The 21203-nt window shown below is 42.0% G+C and overlaps 1 protein-coding gene across 5 annotated transcripts in view; it reads right to left on the bottom strand.

The window, feature by feature from the left end:
- Window positions 1-21203, bottom strand: part of LOC135513735 (sickle tail protein homolog) — a 90587-nt gene that overhangs the window by 19447 nt on the left and 49937 nt on the right. For all 5 annotated transcript variants that reach the window (XM_064936630.1, XM_064936637.1, XM_064936646.1 and 2 more), the window contains 8 exons: window positions 20176-20972; window positions 19371-19498; window positions 19046-19215; window positions 18234-18418; window positions 7062-7198; window positions 6673-6850; window positions 6068-6581; window positions 4852-5134 (listed from right to left, as the gene is read on the bottom strand). In XM_064936630.1, coding sequence (XP_064792702.1) covers window positions 4852-5134; window positions 6068-6581; window positions 6673-6850; window positions 7062-7198; window positions 18234-18418; window positions 19046-19215; window positions 19371-19498; window positions 20176-20972 — 2392 coding nt within the window. The remainder of the gene's footprint in view (window positions 1-4851; window positions 5135-6067; window positions 6582-6672; window positions 6851-7061; window positions 7199-18233; window positions 18419-19045; window positions 19216-19370; window positions 19499-20175; window positions 20973-21203) is intronic.

A 21203-nucleotide genomic window follows, 5' to 3' on the forward strand; every position in this document is an offset into this window, starting at 1 on the left:
GCCCTTCTCTATAAGAACGATGAAAGTCTGTTGTCAATGTATTTGGTCAAGGCAAAACAGTTTGCTAAGATCTGGCAACAAGCTGATAAGTCTGCCGTTAGAACCAGTAGAGGCCGCTTTACCACTCTTGGGTAGTGTAATGACTTTGGCTTCCCTCCAGGCCTAAGGACAAACACCTTCCTCTGGACTGGCTATTCCCAAACTGGGGTACGCGCAATGTCGTCGGGGGTACGCCAAATAAAAAATGTGATTTACATTTTCAAATAGTCCATTTAGATTTTTCAACGGGGCTATACATTTGGGTGATGTTTTTTCTCGCCCGTGTAGCCTCGTTTCACTGCCTAAAATAAAATTGACAGTTGTGAATCTGATGCAGCCAAAGAGCTACTGCCCCCGTTCCCCGGGAAAGCACCGAACAACAGACAGGGACGTTGGACTATCGAAGAGGCGCAAATATGATGAGAACTACATTGGTTTGCAGTTCACTTATATTGGGAGTAGTGCCTTTCCTCAGCCACAGTGTGTTTTTCGTGAAAAATTACTAATCTCACAACTTGATGACACCTTCACTCCTGGGCAAACATTTGGAAACGAAACATGCCAATTTGAAAAATAAACCACAGGAGGTTTTTGAGGAAGAATTAAGATTACTTTTGAGCAGTAAGCAACAGATACCATTAATAAGAAGGGGCTAGAAGCATCTTATGTGGAGAGCTACCGAGTGGCTAGAACAGGCAAGACCCATACTATTGTGGAGGACTTAATTCCTCCTGCTGCCGCGGATATGGCTGGGACAATGCTTGGGGGAAAGGCAAAAAAAAAAACTATACAGACAATGACTTCATCAAACAACACTGTTTCACGATGCATCAGTGATATTTTTTTATTTTTACCTTTATTTTACTAGGCAAGTCAGTTAAGAACAAATTCTTATTTTCCAGGACGGCCTAGGAACAGTGGGTTCTAACTGCCTGTTCAGGGGCAGAACAACAGATTTTGTACCTTGTCAGCTTGGGGATTTGAACTTGCAACCTTTCGGTTACTAGTCCAATGCTCTAACCACTAGGCTACACTGCTGCCCCGTGATGTATTAAAACAATTACTGCTTCGCATACAAGCTAATGAATTCTATGCGTTACAGCTAGAGGAGTCAACAGATGTGGCAGGCCTGGCACAGCTCCTAGTATATATCTATTACGTTTATTTGGGGTCAATTAAGGAAGATATCCTCTTCTACAAACCACTGGAAACCAGGACAACAGGAGAGGATATTTTCAAAGTACTGGACAGCTTTGTGACATCAAATGGACTTTGGTGGTAAAGATGTGTTTGTATCCATACTGATGGCGCAAAAGCCATGACAGAGAGACATAGTGGTGTGTTAATTGGAGTGCAAGATGCCCCGATGCCACTTGGTCACACTGCAGCATCCACCGAGAGGTTCTTGCTGCCAAGGGAATGCCTGACAGCTTGAAATATGTTTTGGACACACAGTCAAAATGGTTAACTTTGTTAAAGCAAGGCCCCCCTTAACTCTTGTGTATTTCCTATATTATGCAATGATATGGGCAGCAACCATGGAACACGTTTACAACAACACACAGGTCTTTCCATCATTGTATAATTTTGTGTGTGTAAATGACCTCAAGTTTACAGACAATGTTAAATGTGATATAGCAAAGCACCTGAGTGAGCTGGTTGCGCAATTACGCAGGTACTTTCCCAAAACACAAACAACTGGATTCGTTATCCCTTTCATGCCCTGCCTCCAGTTCACTTTCCAATATCTGAACAAGAGATCCTCATCGAAATTGCAACAGGCGGTTCTGTGAAAATGTAACTTAATCAGAAGCCACTGCCAGATTTCTGGATAGGGCTGCGCTCAGAGTATCCTGCCTTGGCAAATCACGCTGTTAAGATACTGATGCCCTTTGCAACCACGTAGCTATGAGAGAGTGTATTCTCGGCCCTCACTAGCTTGAAAACTAAATACAGGCACAGACTGTGTGTGGAAAATGATTTAAGACAGACTCTCTCCAATACAACCCAACATTGCAGAGTTATGTGCATCCTTTCAAGCACACCATTCTATTTAACCTGTGGTGAGTTTTTGATGAACAAATAAGGTTTTATATGTAAGATGGCTAAATAAAGACCAAAATTATTGATTATTATTATATTATTGCCCTGGTCCTATAACAGCTCTTTGTCACTTCCCACGAGCTGGGTTGTGACAAAAACTCGCACTCATTATTATGTTTAATAAATGTCTCGTATAGTGTGTGTGGCAAGCTTACAATGATGGAAGTAAAAAAACATTTGAGAGTGCGCTGACCAGGGTGCTAGTGGGGGTACACAGCTGGAGGTTGAATGTTTGAAGGGGTACGGGACTATAAAAAGTTTGGGAACCACGGCTCTTGACTAAAATTAAAGAAGTGACAGATAGCAGTGATCATAGGGTCATCTACCATCCTCAGTAGCTGTCATTCTAAGTTGTCAATGCCAGGAGGTTTGCCATTATTGATTGATAACAATCATTTCCCCATCTCTCCCATACAAACTTGCCAAAATTCAAACTGACAATGCTTTTCCTTCATTATTTGGTTAGATTCATTTTATAACTTGAAATTAGGCTGAATTTATCTATGATCTTCAATGCGATTGAGATACATTGTCTAGATATAGTAACATATTGTCCAGGTATAATGAGATTAAGTGATCAGTAGATTTTAGGGAAATTTATGTTTTTTCCTTCGATTGACAAATTGCCTGTGCCAGGGATTCAATGGATAATACAAATAGCAAAGGAGAAATTGAATCACCCTGTCTAATGCTTCTAGTGATTCTGAACGGAGCAGAGCAGATATTGCCTGTTATAACTATGGCTGAGGGATTGGCATATATAGTATTTTAATCATATTAATGAAATTGGAGGCAATTCCCATATGTTCCAAGACAGACAAAGATATGACCATTCTAGTTTATCAAAACATTCTTCTGTATCGAGAGATAAAACAGCCTAAGGAGCTGTTGTTTCTGATGAAGCATTTAAGATATGTAATTGTCAATGGAGGTTATCCGAGGATAAAGGTTTTGAGTCTTGAGACGGGACAACAACATTTTGGAAAACATTTTAACATCTGTGTTTATCAAAGATAGTGAGAACACTGGGTGGCATTCTTACTTTTCTTTAATAAAAGCAAAATTAGTGCTGTATTCACATCTCTCCCAAATGAACCTTTGTGAACGCCTGTATTAATAATTTCGAGCAATGGCGGACCTAATTGATACCAAAGAAATGTATAGACCTCAGGGGCAATACCATCCCATCCAGGTGATTTGCCTTTATTCATGCTATCCAATGCTGTTTTGAGTTCATTGAGAGCGATTTAGGCTCCCAGCGAGGTGGCTTCCTCTGTTGAGAGAAGAGGAGTTCTTTATTCTTTTAGAAAGGACTTAGTCTGGCTTGGTGTGGATTCACAATCAGAGGTGTACAGAAGTTTACAAGTGTACAGGTGTTTATAGAAGGGGGATAAGCTTTGAGCGTTGGACAAGGAACCGAAAGGTTGCAAGATCGAATCCCTGAGCTAACAAGGTAAAAATCTGTTGTTCTGCCCGTGAACAAGGCAGTTAACCCACTGTTCCTAGGCCGTCATTAAAAATAAGACTAACTGACTTGCCTAGTTAAATAAAGGTAAAATACATTTAAAAAAATGTATTTAGGATTCAGATACAATAGTTGCTATATCAGCTAATTGATCATTACTGCTTGTTGGCCAGTACAGTGACCGATTACCATGGAAGTTATGGTTGAGTCTAACTCGAAAGTCGGCAAATTATGCTCTCTGTCTTATCAATAAGTTATGTATTGACTTTGGAAAGAGTAACAGCTACCTAGTCTGAAAAAAGTGTTTATTGAGAACGCTTTAACACAGTTAACAGCATTTCTAATTCTGATATCTTCTTTAATTGTGATTTATTCAACCCAGATGCAAATGCAGTTGCATTATTATTATTTTTTTAAACAACCTTTGGTGGCATCCCATAAAATCTGGGGGTCATTGCCTGAATTTGTATGAATCATTATGAATTAATTTAGTTCAATTTCAAATTGATCACAGAATGTAGGATTTTGTAGTAATAAAACATTGAAACGCCATTTTGTAGGAGAATCTGAATTGTGTAATTGGCTGTAATAGGCGTGGTGATCGGACAAGCTCATATGTCAATTTTCTATTTTCTTAATTTTAGAAAATAGAGGTGTAGATAAATAATATACAATTGATTCAGGATAATCTTTTATGCCTGTTTGAGTAGAACATTTACTCATTTGCTTTTGGATTATGTGCTTGCCAGGCATCACTGAGATTGTAATCAGAGAGTATATGCTGGAGAGCCTTGGTTGCGTGTGGATTGTAGTTAGTCTTATTAGATTTGTCCCGCATGTCCAAAATGGCATTCATGTCTTTCCCAATAACCAGATGGAATTCAGTTAATTCTAACAATTTGCTGTTCATAGAATCAAATAAAGCAGGATAATATGAATTTGGAGCATACGCATTAATAAAGGCAATTTTCTTTCCATTATGGATACATTTAAGGAAAGTGATTCTGCCTTATTGGTCTTCGCCCTTAACCAAGATGGTTATTTCCACATTTTTTATGTATCATTATGATTATTTACACCATCAGTTTTGTTTGGGGATGATGAACAATCTTCCAGTTTGTACAATGGTTATGCATTCTGAGTCCTTCCAGAGTTTCTTATAAAAATAGGAAAAATTACAGCAAACTGGTAACTTTGATGCTTCCAACAATTGAATTGGTCTATTAACTTCCATAGTTCCTTACCTGGAAGAGATGCCTCAGTAGGTTGAGGGGCATCTACTTCGTCTGGCAGTGGAGGGTTGAGGGGAAGCTCTGGGTCTGGGAGAGATGGCTGGTCTGGAGCTAGGGGTGGAGGGGAGGACTGAGCCTCCCTTCTCCTGGTCTCAGTCACCTCCAGGTCGGGTATGGCCTTCATCAGGCTGGCCTGGGCCTCCTGGAGAATCTGCTCAAACTCACTCCCAGAAGAGGTGGCTGCTGAGTTCTGTGGCGACCTCCCCTCCTCCAGGTCCTGCACTCTCTCTGCCGTCTGTGGGGTGGAGGAGATTTTTAAAATTTATTTCACCTTTATTTAACCAGGTAGGCAAGTTGAGAACAAGTTTCTCATTTACAATTGCGACCTAGCCAAGATAAAGCAAAGCAGTTCGACACATACAACGACACAGAGTTACACATGGAGTAAAACAAAAATAGTCAATAATACAGTAGAAAACGAGTCTATATACAATGTGAGCAAATGAGGTGAGATAAGGGAGGTAAAGGCAAAAAAAAGGTCATGGTGGCGAAGTAAATACAATATACCAAGTAAAACACTGGAATGGTTGATTTGCAGTGAAAGAATGTGCAAAGTAGAAATAGAAATAATGGGGTGCAAAGGAGCAAAATAAAATAAAAAATACAGTAGGGGAAGAGGTAGTTGTTTGGGCTAAATTATAGATAGGCTATGTACATGTGCAGTAATCTGTGAGCTGCTCTGACAGCTGTTGCTTAAAGCTAGTGAGGGAGATAAGTGTTTCCAGTTTCAGAGATTTTTGTAGTTCGTTCTAGTCATTGGCAGCAGAGAACTGGAAGGAGAGGTGGCCAAAGGAGGAATTGGTTTTGGGGGTGACCAGAGAGGTATACTAATGATATATAATGGCCCAGACGTCTCAATGCATACCGATCAGAAATGTAGATGCACTTTACTGAGATTGGTTTATGTTAGAGAACTGGCAGAGGGCTCTGTTTAATCCTCTTGAGTGATAGTGTGGTAAGTAACAGTCATCTCAGTTTTAAAGACTTTCTTCATCTCAACCCACCTACCTTGAGCAAGTTTCCTGGACCCAGATTAAGTCCAGTCTTAGACTAAGAATAATCTCAATTTAATATTTTTAGTCTCGCTTTAAGCTTAAACAGGAAACCGACTCATGTGTTTTACAGACACTAAAATAATTACTAGGATTATCAGACCGACTATGACTACCTCAACATCCATGACAATGTGTTTGATGCTGCCCCTGTTGGTGTGGATCTCCTCTGAACCAGGTGGTTGTGAGGTGGTCTCAGTGCTGCTGGCCGTGGGTGCCGGTCCATCGCCACACCAAGGGACTATTCTCTTCTGCAGGGCCGGACTGTTCTCTCGGCTGCGGGGACTGACCTTGGCCACGGTGGGGGAGTCTCGGCCGTGGGTGGAGGTCAGTGGGGGGCTGGGGTGGTGTGGCAGAGCCGCTGAGTGCTGACAAGAATGCATGTTGACGGGAGAGCTCTTCACACGGTGGACAATGTCAGGTGAGGTGGGGACTATGTCTGGCCTGCCTGCAGGGTTCTTGACCTGTGGCTGGGGGGTTCTGACAGAGGGCCTGGGCTGAGGTTTGGGGGATTCCATGGTGGGGAGATTCTTCCGGGGGGGTTCAGACTGGGCAATGGCAGGCTCTACACCCCCCTCTGCTGTGGCTGCTCCAGGCTCGGGATTGTGAGGATGATTCTCTGTGACACATCTGAAGGGAACACAGCACAACTTTATTTGACTACTCAGATCATCAATCATCCTCTTACATGTCCTGGATGATATATAGGGGCAGCATGTACCTTCTGAGACCGCTGAGAGCCTCTGTCAGGGCTTTGACCCTCTTAAGCATGCTGTCCATCTTATGAGGCTCCTCCTTCAGGAAGCGCACCGCCTCCACCTCCACACGCAGCACCGTCCGCATCTTCCCTTGCAGGCTTGGGAACTCACCTGACAGAGGGGCGGGAGGGACCATAAATCCTAAAGTTGTCACACATCAACGAGGTGTCAGCTATCCACGGTGTCCTTTCTTACCCTTCACATATTTTAAAACATTACAGAACTGACTGGTTGTATATGATTAATGCTGCTATGGCGTATCTCCTGCTATTGGTAACTTCATCACTTGAACATCTTCTACCTGTGGTCAATGATGTGCTAACCTCTAGCAGCAGCCCCAGACAGTGCTCACCTTTAAGTCCAGCCAAGGCCTCTCCCACCCTCCTGAGGTTGACAGCTCCCTCCTCCACGTCCCTGAGGGTGATTGACAGCTGACCTTTGCCGGAGGACGAGTCTCTCCTCAGACGGTCCACATACTCCTCCAGCTCCCTGAGAGACACAGGTTCCACATCTCATCATAACATTACAGTAAAATGTTCATGTTTGGCATGACAAGGAAAGACATTGGTGATTGGCCTATATTATGATGGTGCTCACTGCTCAACTAATAAATGGTTCCATTTTTGCATCTTCTCCCAGGCACTGTAGTTTTTGCACGGTGATTTCTCCTAATGTAATAACGAGCAATAAACATCAGATGGCAACGAAGTAAATGTTGAGTTCATGCAAGTGTGTGCAAAGCTGTCATCAAGGCAAATGGTGGCTTCTTTGAAGAACCTCAAATCTAAAATATATTTAGATTTTTTTACTCTTTTGGTTACTACATGATTCCATGTGTTATTTCATAGTTTTGATGTCTTCACTATTATTTTATAATGTAGAAAATAGTCTAAATAAATAAAAACCCTTGAATGAGTAGGTGTGTCCAACCTTTTGACTGGCACTGTATATACACATTTTGGGGGACACGTTGTATATTGTAAAATTCCAAATCAAATCAAATTTTATTTGTCACATACACATGGTTAGCAGATGTTAATGGGAGTGTAGCGAAATGCTTGTGCTTCTAGTTCTGACAATGCAGTAATAACCAACAAGTAATCTAACTAACAATTCCAAAACTACTGTCTTATACACACAAGTGTAAGGGGATAAAGAATATGTACATAAAGATATATGAATGAGTGATGGTACAGAGCAGCACAGGCAAGATACAGTAGATGGTATCGAGTACAGTATATACATATGAGATAAGTATGTAAACAAAGTGGCATAGTTAACTTCTTGACGGGATAATTGTCATCAACAACCGCTGAATTGCATAGCGCCACATTCAAATAACATTACTAAAAATATTTATATTCATGAAATCACAAGTGCAATATTGCAAAACACAGTTTAGCCTTTTGTTAATCCACCTGTCGTCTCAGATTTTGAAAATATGCTTTACAGCGAAAGCAATCCAAGCGTTTGTGTAAGTTTATCGATCGCGAGACAAAACATTATGTACACTTAGCATCAAGTAGCTTGGTCACGAAAATCCGAAAAGCAATCAAATTAATCGTTTACCTTTGATGATCTTCGGATGTTTTCACTCACGAGACTCCCAGTTACACAATAAATGTTCCTTTTGTTCCACAAAGATTATTTTTATGTCCAAAATACCTCCGTTTGTTTGGCGCATTATGTTCAGAGATCCACAGGAAAGAGCGGTCATGACAATGCAGACAAATTCCAAATAATATCCGTAATGTAAAAACATGTCAAACATTTTTAGAATCAATCCTCAGGTTGTTTAAAATATATAATCGATAATATATCAACCGCAACTGTCTTTAACAGTAGGAGAGGGAGAGGCAATGTTGCCCAAACTCTGTTGCGCGAGCCAAACTCATGCGAACACCTGATGCGATGTTATCTTTCTCGCTCATTTTTCAAAATAAAAGCCTGAAACTTTGTCTGAAGACTGTTGACACCTTGAGGAAGTGATAGGAAAAGCAGTCCGATATCCCTTTAAATGGAGCAAAGGCAGGCTATGGAACATGGATTTTTCAAAATAGAAGCCACTTCCTGGTTTGATTTTCCTCAGGGTTTCACCTGCAGTATCAGTTCCGTTATACTCACAGACAATATTTTGACAGTTTTGGAAACTTTAGAGTGTTTTCTATCCTAATCTGTCAATTATATGCATATTCTAGCATCTGGTCCTGAGAAATAGGCCGTTTACTTTGGGAAGGTTATTTTTCAAAACATAAAAATAGTGCCCCCTAGCTTCAAGAGGTTAAAGTGGATAGTGATACATGTATTACATAAAGATGCAGTAGATGATATAGAGTACAGTATATACGTATACATATGAGATGAATAATGTAGGGTATGTAAACATTATATTAGGGAGTATTGTTTAAAGTGGCTAGTGATATGTTTTACATAATTTCCCATCAATTCCCATTATTAAAGTGGCTGGACTTGAGTCAGTGTGTTGGCAGCAGCCACTCAATGTTAGTGGTTGCTGTTTAACAGTCTGATGGCCTTGAGATAGAAGCTGTTTTTCAGTCTCTCGGATCCAGCTTTGATGCACCTGTACTGACCTCGCCTTCTGGATGGTAGCGGGGTGAACAGGCAGTGGCTCGGGTGGTTGTTGTCCTTGATGATCTTTATGGCCTTCCTGTAACATCGGGTGGTGTAGGTGTCCTGGAGGGCAGGTAGTTTGCCCCCGGTGATGCGTTGTGCAGACCTCACTACCCTCTGGAGAGCCTTACGGTTGTGGGCGGAGCAGTTGCCGTACCAGGCGGTGATACAGCCTGCCAGGATGCTCTCGATTGTGCATCTGTAGAAGTTTGTGAGTGCTTTTGGTAACAAGCCGAATTTCTTCAGCCTCCTGAGGTTGAAGAGGCGCTGCTGCGCCTTCTTCACGATGCTGTCTGTGTGGGTGGACCAATTCAGTTTGTCTGTGAGGTGTATGCCGAGGAACTTAAAACTTACTACCCTCTCCACTACTGTTCCATCGATGTGGGTAGGGGGGTGTTCCCTCTGCTGTTTCCTGAAGTCCACAATCATCTCCTTAGTTTTGTTGACGTTGAGTGTGAGGTTATTTTCCTGACACCACACTCCGAAGGCCCTCACCTCCTCCCTGTAGGCCGTCTCGTCGTTGTTGGTAATCAAGCCTACCACTGTTGTGTCGTCCGCAAACTTGATGATTGAGTTGGAGGCGTGCGTGGCCACGCAGTCGTGGGTGAACAGGGAGCACAGGAGAGGGCTCAGAACGCACCCTTGTGGGGCCCCAGTGTTGAGGATCAGCGGGGTGGAGATGTTGTTGCCTACTCTCACCACCTGGGGGCGGCCCATCAGGAAGTCCAGTACCCAGTTGCACAGGGCGGGGTCGAGACCCAGGGTCTCGAGCTTGATGACGAGCTTGGAGGGTACTATGGTGTTAAATGCTGAGCTGTAGTCGATGAACAGCACTCTCACATAGGTATTCCTCTTGTCCAGATGGGTTAGGGCAGTGTGCAGTGTGGTTGAGATTGCATCGTCTGTGGACCTATTTGGGCGGTAAGCAAATTGGAGTGGGTCTAGGGTGTCAGGTAGGGTGGAGGTGATATGGTCCTTGACTAGTCTCTCAAAGCATTTCATGATGACGGAAGTGAGTGCTACGGGGCGGTAGTAGTTTAGCTCAGTTACCTTAGCTTTCTTGGGAACAGGAACATTGGTGGCCCTCTTGAAGAATGTGGGAACAGCAGACTGAGATATGGATTGATTGAATATGTCCGTAAACACACCAGCCAGCTGGTCTGCGCATGCTCTGAGGGCGCGGCTGGGGATGCCGTCTGGGCCTGCAGCCTTGCGAGGGTTAACACGTTTAAATGTTTTACTCACCTCGGCTGCAGTGAAGGAGAGTCCGCAAGTTTTCGTTGCAGGCCGTGTCAGTGGCACTGTATTGTCCTCAAAGCGGGCAAAAAAGTTATTTAGTCCCAGGTGGAATGAATGTAGATGGAGCCCTAAACATACTTTTCATGGGGACAGATGGGTTACAATCTCTAAAGAACAGTTTCAGATGCAATGTGCGTATGAAATAGTATTCTAAACATGTTGCAGTTGCGCGTCCTGATATTCAGGATGTTTTGCTCCTAAATGTGTTGTTTTGTATACATTTTCTGGAAATGGTTCACTGAAGTCTGTTGCACTGTACTTGCAGCCTACTTGTTTTGTTTTTTCCAATCAAATCTAAAATAAATTGAAAAATAGAAACCAAACGGGGGATCTATTTCTCAATTTTAAGCTTTTCAAATATATTCCATTCTCTTGTTTATATTATGGTTATATTCCCACTAATATTCCTTTGTGTAATTCAACTTTGACGTGTATTTTTCTGTCTTTATAATACTAATATTTCACTTGTAAAGAGCATTTCTCACGCTCAATGCAAATTAAGTTGGTTGAAGCTTGCTTTTGTGCGCAAATCATTTGACTGCTACAGGTTGAGATTATTTATTCTCTTTTATTTATGAAAAGGAGCTGATACTGGCCTTCATTACTTATGATTTATTTCTGATATTTTAGCTTAATTAAAATGGCAATATGTAACCCGAACAAATTTAGATAGTATAGCATAGAGAATCATCTTATTTTGTCACATATACTGAAAATGGGTGAACTATTAGAATTTTTGCAATTTCTGCATAGTGCAAGCTGAAGTTTATATTATGGTGTTTCTATTCCAAGAAAAACTCAAATACATTACATTTTATAGTAGCCTATATATTGCTTACCTAAAACATCTGTTAATACATTTGAAGTCATACATAGTTGAAGTCGGAAGTTTACATACAAATACATTTAAACTCAGTTTTTAACTTGGGACAAACGTTTCGGGTAGCCTTCCACAAGCTTCCCACAATAAGTTGGGTGAATTTTGGCCCAATCCTCCTGACAGAGCTGGTGTAACTTGCTCGCACACACATTTTCAGTTCTGCCCACACATTTTCTATAGGATTGAGGTCAGGGCTTTGTTATGGCCACTCCAATAATTTTGACTTTGTTGTCCTTAACTTCTTGTGACTCCCCATCCCGGGTCCGGGAGCGTAATCATCGCCTGACACTAATTAGCATAACGCAACGGACATAAATATCCCTAGAAAATATTCCTATTCATGAAAATCACAAATGAAATATATTGAGACACAGCTTAGCCTTTTGTTAATCACCCTGTTATCTCAGATTTTCCAAATATGCTTTACAGCCAAAGCTAGACAAGCATTTGTGAAAGTTTATCGATAGCCTAGCATAGCATTATGCCTTGCTAGCAGCAGGCAACCTTGTCACAAATCAGAAAAGCAATCAAATTAAATCGTTTACCTTTGATGAACTTCAGATATTTTCACTCACGAGACTCCCAGGTAGATAGCCAAAGTTCATTTTTTCCCAAAAGATTATTTTTGTAGGCGAAATAGCGCCGTTTGCTCTTCACGTTTGGCTGAGAAATCACCCGGAAATTGTAGTCACGAAAACGGCAAAAAATATTCCTAATTAGCTCCATAATATCGACAGAAACATAGCAAACGTTGTTTATAATCAATCCTCAAGGTGTTTTTCAAATATTTATTCGATAATATATCCGTCGGGACAATTCGTTTTTCAGTAGGATCGATTGGAGTAATGGCTACCTCTGTATTTTACGGGAGAGTCACCCTGGGAGCCATCAGGTGACCACTTACGCAATGTAGCCACCTACGGCTATTCTTCAACATAAATGCGTAAAACTACGTCACAATGCTGTAGACACCTTGGGGAATATGTAGAAAGTGTAAGCTGGTTGATAGCACATTCACAGCTCATTAGGCACTCATTGGAACGCAGCGCTTTCAAAATATGGGGCACTTCCGGATTGGATTTTTCTCAGGCTTCAGTTCTGTTATACTCACAGACAATATCTTTGCAGTTTTGGAAACGTTAGAGTGTTGTCTATCCAAAACTGTCATTTATATGCATATTCTAGCATCTTGTCTTGACTAAATATCCTGTTGAAAACGGGAACGTTTTTTTTACAAAAATGAAAATACTGCCCATGTTCTGCCGCCATTTTGCAACAACTTTGGAAGTATGCTTGGGGTCATTGTCCATTTGGAAGACCCATTTGCGACCAAGCTTTAACCTCCTGACTGATGTCTTGGGATGTTGCTTTAATATATCCACATAATCTTCCCTACCTCATGATGCCATCTATTTTGTGAAGTGCACCAGTCCCTCCTGCAGCAAAGCACCCCCACAACATGATGCTGCCACCACGTGCTTCACGGTTGGGACGGTGTTCTTCGGCTTGCAAGCCTCCCCTTTTCCTCCAAACTTAACGATGGTCATTATGGCCAAACAGTTCTACTTTTGTTTAATCAGACCAGAGGACATTTCTCCAATAAGTATGATCTTTGTCCCCATGTGCAGTTGCAAACTGTAGTCTGGCTTTTTTATGGCGTTTTTGGAGCAGTGGCCTCTTCCTTGCTGAGCGACCTTTCAGGTTATGTCGATATAGGACTCGTTTTTACTGTGGATACAGATACTTTTGTACCGGTTTGCTCCAGCATCTTCACAAGGTCCTTTGCTGTTGTTCTGGAATTGATTTGCACTTTTCGCACCAAAGTACGTTCCTCTCTAGAAGACAGAATGCGTCTCCTTCCTGAGCGGTATGACGGCTGCGTGGTCCCACAGTGTTTATACTTGCATACTATTGTTTGCACACATCAACATGGTACCTTCAGGTGTTTGGAAATTGCTCCCAAGGATGAACCAGACTTGTGGAGGTTACAATGTCTTTTCTGAGTTCTTGGCTGATTTAAAAAAAGAAATTCTATGATGTCAAGCAAAGAGGCACTGAGTTTGAAGGTTGGCCTTGAAATACATCCACAGGTACACCTCCAATTGACTCAAATGATGTCAATTAGCCTATCAAAAGCTTCTAAAGCCATGACATTTTCCAAGCGGTTTAAAAAGGCACAGTCAACCTAGTGTATGTAAACTTCTGACCCACTGGAATTGTGATACAGTGAATTATAAGTGAAATAATCTGTCAAAACAATTGTTGGAAAAATTATTACGCACAAAGTAGATGTCCTAACTGACTTGCAAAAACTATTGTGTGTTAACAAGAAATTTGTGGATTGGTTGAAAAACTAGTTTTAATGACTCCAACCTAAGTGTATGTAAACTTCCGACTTCAACTGTATACCAATGTTAAAAAGTAGAAACCATATTCTGAACAAAAATATAAACGCAACACAGTGTTGGTCCAATGTTTCATGAGCTGAAATAAAAGATCCCAGAAATTATCCAGAAGCACAAAAAGCGTATTTCTCTCAAATTCTGTGCATAAATTTGTTTTTTTCCCTGTTAATGAGCATTTCTCCTTTGCCAATATTATCCATCCACCTGACAGGTGTGGCATATCAAGAAGCTGATTAAAAAGCATGATCATTACACAGGTGCACCTTATACTGGGGGACAATAAAAGGCCACTCAAATATGTGCAGTTTTGGTACAGAACACAATGCCACAAATGTCTAACGTTTTGAGGGAACGTGCAATTGGCATGCTGACTGCCGGAATGTACACCAGAGCTGTTGCAAGAGAACCCAATGTTAATTTCTCTACCAGAAGCCGCTTCTATTGTCATTTTAGATAATTTGGCAGTATGTCCAAACTAGAGGTCGACCGATTATGATTTTTCAACGCCGATACCGATTATTGGAGGACCAAAAAAAGCCGGTACCTATTAAAATCGGCCGATTTTTAAAATGTATTTGTAATAATGACAATTACAACAATACTGAATTAACACTTAATATAATACATCAATAAAAATCAATTTAGCCTAAAAAAAGCAATGAAACATGTTTAATTTGGTTTAAATAATGCAAAAACAAAGTATTGGAGAAGAAAGTAAAAGTGCAATATGTGCCATGTAAAAAAAGCTAACGTTTAAGTTCCTTACTCAGAACATGAGAACATATGAAAGCTGGTTGTTCCTTTTAACATGAGACTTCAATATTCCAAGGTAAGAGGTTTTAGGTTGTAGTTATTATAGGACTATTTCTCTCTATACCATTTGTATTCCATATACCTTAGACTATTGGATGTTCTAATGTTCTAATAGACACGGGGTGCGCACCCCGTGCGCACCCCGCTAGCTAGCTAGCCATATCACATAGGTTACACCAGCCTAATCTCTGGAATTGATAGGCTTGAAGTCATAAACAGTGCAATGCTTGAAGCACAGTGAAGAGCTGCTCGCAAAACGCACGAAAGTGCTGTTTGAATGAATGCTTACAAGCCTACTGCTGCCTACCACCGCTCAGTCAGACTTCTCTATCAAATATCAAATCATAGACTTAATTATAACATAATAACACATTGATAAGTCGAACCCGGAAACTATCATTTTGAAAAACAAAACGTTTATTCTTTCAGTGAAATACGGAACCGTTCCGTATTTTATCTAACGGGTGGCATCCCTAAGTCTAAATATTGCTGTTACATTGCACAACCTTAAATGTTATGTCATAATTAGGTACAATTCTGGCAAATTAATTACGGTCTTTGTTAGGAATAAATGGACTTCACACAGTTCGCAACGAGCCAGGTGGCCCAAACTGCTGCATATACCCTGACTGCTTGCACAGAACGCAAGAGAAGTGACACAATTTCCCTAATTACAAGTAATTCATGTTAGCAGGCAATATTAACTAAATATGCAGGTTTGAAAGTATATACTTGTGTATTGATTTTAAAGAAAGGCATTTATGTTTATGGTTAGGTACACGTTGGAGCAACGACAGTGCTAAATCATCACCCGTTTGTAGGCTGTGATTCGATAAGAAATTAACAGGCACCGCATCGATTATATGCAACACAGGATATGCTAGATAACTAGTAATATCATCAACCATGTGAAGTTAACTAGTGATTATGTTAAGACTGATTATTTTTTATAAGATAAGTTTAATGCTAGCTAGCAACTTATCTTGACTTCTTGCTGCCCTCATGTAACAGGTAGTCAGCCTGCCATGCAGGCTCCTCGTGGAGTGCAATGTAAGGCAGGTGGTTAGAGCGTTGGACTAGTAACTAGAAGGTTGCAAAAAACGAATCCCCGAGCTGACAAGGTACAAATCTGTCATTCTGCCCCTGAACAAGGCAGTTAACCCACCGTTCCTAGGCCGTCATTGAAAATAAGAATGTGTTCTTAACTGACTTGCCTAGTTAAATAAAGGTGTAGATTTAAAAAAATGTTTTTTTTAAATCAGCCAAATCGGTGTCCAAAAATACTGATTCACGATTGTTATGAAAACTTGAAATCGGCCCCAATTAAATCGGCCATTCCGATTAATCGGTCGACCTCTAGTTTACATGTTGATAACAATCTTTTGATTCTAAGCCAACCCTGTCTGTTTTGCCCCAAGTGTTGCACACACACACATCGGTTTTTGTTGCTAAACGGGCAGCAGGTAGCCTAGTGGTAGGGCCAACAACCAAATGGTTGAGCTGGTAAAAATCTGTCGTTAACCCACTGTTCCTAGGCTGTCATTGTAAATAAGAATTTGTTCTTAACTCACTTGCCTAGTTAAATAACGGTTAAATTTAAAAAATAAAAATGTCTACACTAAATTACCAAAAGTATGTGGACAACTGCTTGTTGAAAGTCATTCCAAAATAATAGGCATTAATATGATGTTGGTCCCCCCTTTTCTGCCAAAACAGCCTCCACTCTTCTGGGAAGGCTTTCCATCAAATGTTGGAACATTGCTGCTGGCAACTTGCTTCCATTCAGCCACAAGAGCATTAGGGAGGTTGGGCAATTAGGCATGGTTCGCAGTCATTGTTCCAATTAATCTCAAACGTGTTTGAGGGGGTTGAGGTCAAGGCTCTGTGCAGGCCAGTCAAGTTCTTCCACACCGATCTCGACAAACGATTTATGTATGGACCTCGCTCTGTGCACGGGGGCATTGTCATGCTGAAACAGGAAAGAGCCTTCCCCAAACTGTTGCCACAACATTGGAAGCACATAATAGTCTAGAAAGTCATTGTATGCTGTAGTGTTAAGATTTCCCTTAACTGGAACTAAGGGGCCTAGCAAGAACCATGAAAAACAGCCACAGACCATTATTCCTCCTCCACCAAACTTTACAGTTGGCACTATGCATTGGGGCATGTAGCATTCTCCTGGCATCCACCAAACCCAGACTTGTCAATCGGACTGCCAGATGGTGAAGTGTGATTCATCACTCCAGAGAAAGCGTTTCCACTGCTCCAGAGTTGAATGGCAGCGAGCTTTACACCACTATAGCCAACGCTTGGCATTGCGCATGGTGACCTTAGGCTTGTGTGCGGCTGCTCGGCCATGGAAACCCATTTCATTAAATTCCCGACGAACAGTTATTGTGCTGAAGTTACTTCCAGAGGCAGTTTGGAACTTGGTAGTGAGTATTGCAACACTCGACGGTTCTGTGAGCTTGTGTGGCCTACCACTTCGCGGCTGAGCCGGTGTTGCTCCCAGACATTTCCACTTCACAATATCAGCACTAAGAGCAGGGCAGAAATTTGATGAACTGACTTGTTGGAAAGGTGACATCCTACAAAGGTGCCAAGTTGAAAGTCACTGAGCTCTTCCGTAAGGCCATTCTACTGTCAATGTTTGTCTATGGAGATTGCATGGCTGTGTGCTCAACTGTATACCTGTCAGCAACAGGTGTGGCTGAAATAACCGAATCCACTAATTTGAAGGTGAGTCCACATACACTATGTATTCAAAAGTATGTTACGCGTGAAAAAGTGTGAGCAATAGCTGTTTCCCAATATCTGTTTTCCCACCCAAATTGTGCTCTCAACATTACATAACAGCTACATACAGTATACAGTAACACAGGTGTTTAACAGATACATTACTGTCTAACCCCCCCTATCCCCAAGATGAATTTGGCCCAGTGATCTGACATAGTAAAGTAAGACATTGGCTTTGACTCCATTACTAATCTCTCCTATCACCGTCAGTACCACAGTCCCCCCAGATCACATACTTAACCTCATTAGCACTCATTTAAACATTGTGAAACATTACTAGCAATTTTTGGCTGAATACCAATGACTCATTCCATAGCTGAGTTAGTGTACTGGTAGATAGACTGTGCTCTGATTCACTGGAATCTGTTCTGATTACATAATCAGAGTAGATTAACTAATCCCACTTGAGCTGCAACGAATTACTTCACATTGCAACATAAGATCACGCTCACAATGTTAGCTTCAGCGGTTTAGCCAAATAAAAAAAACTAATAGGGCATCTGGAGCAATTGCGTATTACTATCGTCTGATCACTGTTTATTGTAGGAAGTATATGATTTCTCTTTTTGTTGCCATAGGATATAATCTGTACTCTTGTTATTAACAATAGCTGTATAAAAGGAAGATGGGCTCAACAAAGTCAATGCCTTCAATAAATTACATATCCTGTCAGTCAGTGTGTGGGGTTCCAACCCTTTACCTGAGCTGGGCCAGAACGCTCTCCTCCATGGCCTGGTACTTGCGTCTCTCCTCGTCCACCGTGGTCCTCTGTCTCTGGCCAGGCTCGGTCTCCTGCTGTTGTCTCTGTCGGGTCTCAGACATCACCTCAGCTAGCTCCTCCTCTGCTCTCTTCAGCATCCCCTTCACACTGTCCTGGTTCTGCATCTAGTAATGGACCATACACAGTGGCATTACAACACTCACTCAATGAATGAGATGCACTATACGTGATGGAGGAATATAACAGAGTACATAATATGAACACACCATATAAAGGTATACTGTATATATTGGATCTAAATATATGCAGATTCTCTCAGATACCACTATTGTGAATATTGTACATCTGTCTTTTACATTTGTGTTTTCAGTTATGGTGCTTGGATGACAAGAGGTATCACATAAAGCTGCAATAGGAAACTTTTTGGGCAACCCAACCAAATTCACATAGAAATGTGTGTTATATATGGAAGTGTCATTCTCATTGAAAGCAAGTCCAAGAAGTGGCTTCCCTGTTCTTAAGTTTCGTTTTTGCATCTTTGACTTTCGGTTTTGTACACTAGCTTCAAACAGCTGAAAATACAATATTTTTGATTATGGAAAATATATTTCACAGTGGTTTAGATGGTACAATGATTCTCTACATTATACTTGCTATTTTGTGACAAACTGAAATTAGGCTAACTATTAGAATGTTTGCAACCAGGAAAGGGCGGAGCAATTTCTGCATAGTGCATCTTTAAACAATTCTGATAATGGATTAATGTAATGTGCTGGTGTCTTATTAAGTACCTGTAGCTGTCGGAGTTGGTGAAGCTGCTGTCGGAGGTCAGTGACGTTCCTCCTGACCGTGGTCAGTGTGACCTGCAGGGTGGAGTCAGGGGAAGGGGCCTGAGGGACTAGAGCATTGAAGCCATCTGCAAGGAGGGCAGGGGTTCTGGATGCAGGAACTGGTGACACTCCTACACATCAGATCAGTGAGACAACTCTATAAGTTACTGTAATACGAGATTAAAATAGGGCAGATTCAAAATAACTTGAATTATCCATGCATGAAACCACAGAAAAAGAATCCTAATTTGACTTTGTAACACTAATAGTTGTGTAATAAGAGCACCTGCACTGTTGTTGACATGGAAAGGAGAAGCAGTCCTCCTATCTATCTCAGCTGGCCCAATAGCAAGTGCATGCTGAACAAGGCCAGCCAGACTGGCAATCTGTTGTTCCATGGCCTTCATTCGCTCACTGCAAAACACAATACATGTTCAGCCAAAAACAATACTGTGCTATGTACAGGTAACTGCCAAAATAAAGGAAACACCAACATAAAGTGTGTTAATAGGGCGTTGGGCTACCACGAGCCAGAACAGCTTGGCACAGATTCTACAAGTGTCTGGAAATCTATTGTTGGGATGCAACTCCATTCTTTCGGTGCCACTCCCGAATCTCTCATATGGTTTACATCGTTTTCTTGCTTATCAAACCATTCAGTGACCACTTGTGTGCTGTGGATGGGGGCATAGCCATGGTAACCAAAATAATGGCCTGCCCAGGATTTTTTATACATAACCCTAAGCATGATGGAATGTTAATTGCTTAATTAACTAAGGAACCACACCTGTGTAGAAGCACCTGCTTTCAATATACTTTGTATCCCTCATTTACTCAAGATATTGGCAGTTACCTATAATACATAATATTAACAACAACAACAACGCATTGAATTTCTATCGTGCTTTATCAAAAACCCAAAGGTGAGGTGGTAGTTAGTTACCCAGGACTCCCTGGAAAACAGAGGCAATCGTTACTGAGTGGACTATAAACAAATAAATGAGCTCTCTGTCAACAAATAAAATGAGCCCTCTGTTACGTGAGTATCAACATAGTTATAGAATGAGTAATTCTATGTCTGTGAGTCTCACCTGGTCTGGGGGTCATTGGGGCTGAGGTGTCCCTGAAACAGCCTGTCCCCATAGTGCCCTGTGGGGAGCTCCACAAACACAGGAGAGGAGGACACAGAGGACACACTACCCCTGGTCCTGTTCACCACCTCCACTGTATTACCATTACTCTCCTTCCGCAGAGACCGGCGAATATGAGAGCCCCTCTCTGAGGCCACAGGGCCGTGGTTGTCGTTCAATCTGTGAGGGGAAGGGGGCGGAGTTTTGGTGCCGAGTGGCGGTAGTCCCTGGCTTTCCCCGTACCTCCGGGACTTCTGTCTGTAGAGGGAGTGCTGCTGCTCCGGGTTCTCTGTATAGGAGGCTGGGGACTTGACCAAGGCTCGGTGGAGGCTACCACCACCTATGTCGACCATGTCTCCCTTGTGGCCATCCCCCTGGGAGGAGGCGATACTCAGCCGGCCCTCCTGGACAGCATAGGGGTCAGTGACGTTGACATACAACCCATCGGCACGCACCAGCGCCATACTTGTACTGCTCAGGTCCTCGTCAGGTTTGACGTCTCTTCTCTCCAGGATGGCACTGGGGGAGGGTGTGACGGACCTGCTGGGGGGCCCACTGGACATGCTGGCCCTGGGGAGGGTGGCACTGCCTGGCATCCCTCCCCCTGATCGGTGGCCATAGGGGATCCTGGAGGGGGAGGAGGGCATGGAGCGGACTGTGGGGGGAGACATGGACCCCTGTATGGAGTGGACAGGACTGCAGGTGGATTGTAAAGTGTGCACAGGGCTATGACTTCCATACAGTATCTCCCTTGGTATCTGTAGACAGGAGGAATATCAGAGAAAAGATCATCAGTCAATGAAAAGAGACTTGATGTGCTATGCAGAGTGACTCTCAGTCATTAAGTTAATGGTATATCTGTCCCCCCAAAAATAAATCTATGAATCAAAATGTTGCTTTTCTTAATGACAAATTGTAGACATAATGTGCATCTGTTTTGACAAAAGCCATACACAGAGTGTGGGAGAAAAAGAGAGGAAAACCACATC

Source organism: Oncorhynchus masou, chromosome 3, assembly GCF_036934945.1.
Source record: "Oncorhynchus masou masou isolate Uvic2021 chromosome 3, UVic_Omas_1.1, whole genome shotgun sequence".
NCBI lineage: Eukaryota > Metazoa > Chordata > Actinopteri > Salmoniformes > Salmonidae > Oncorhynchus > Oncorhynchus masou.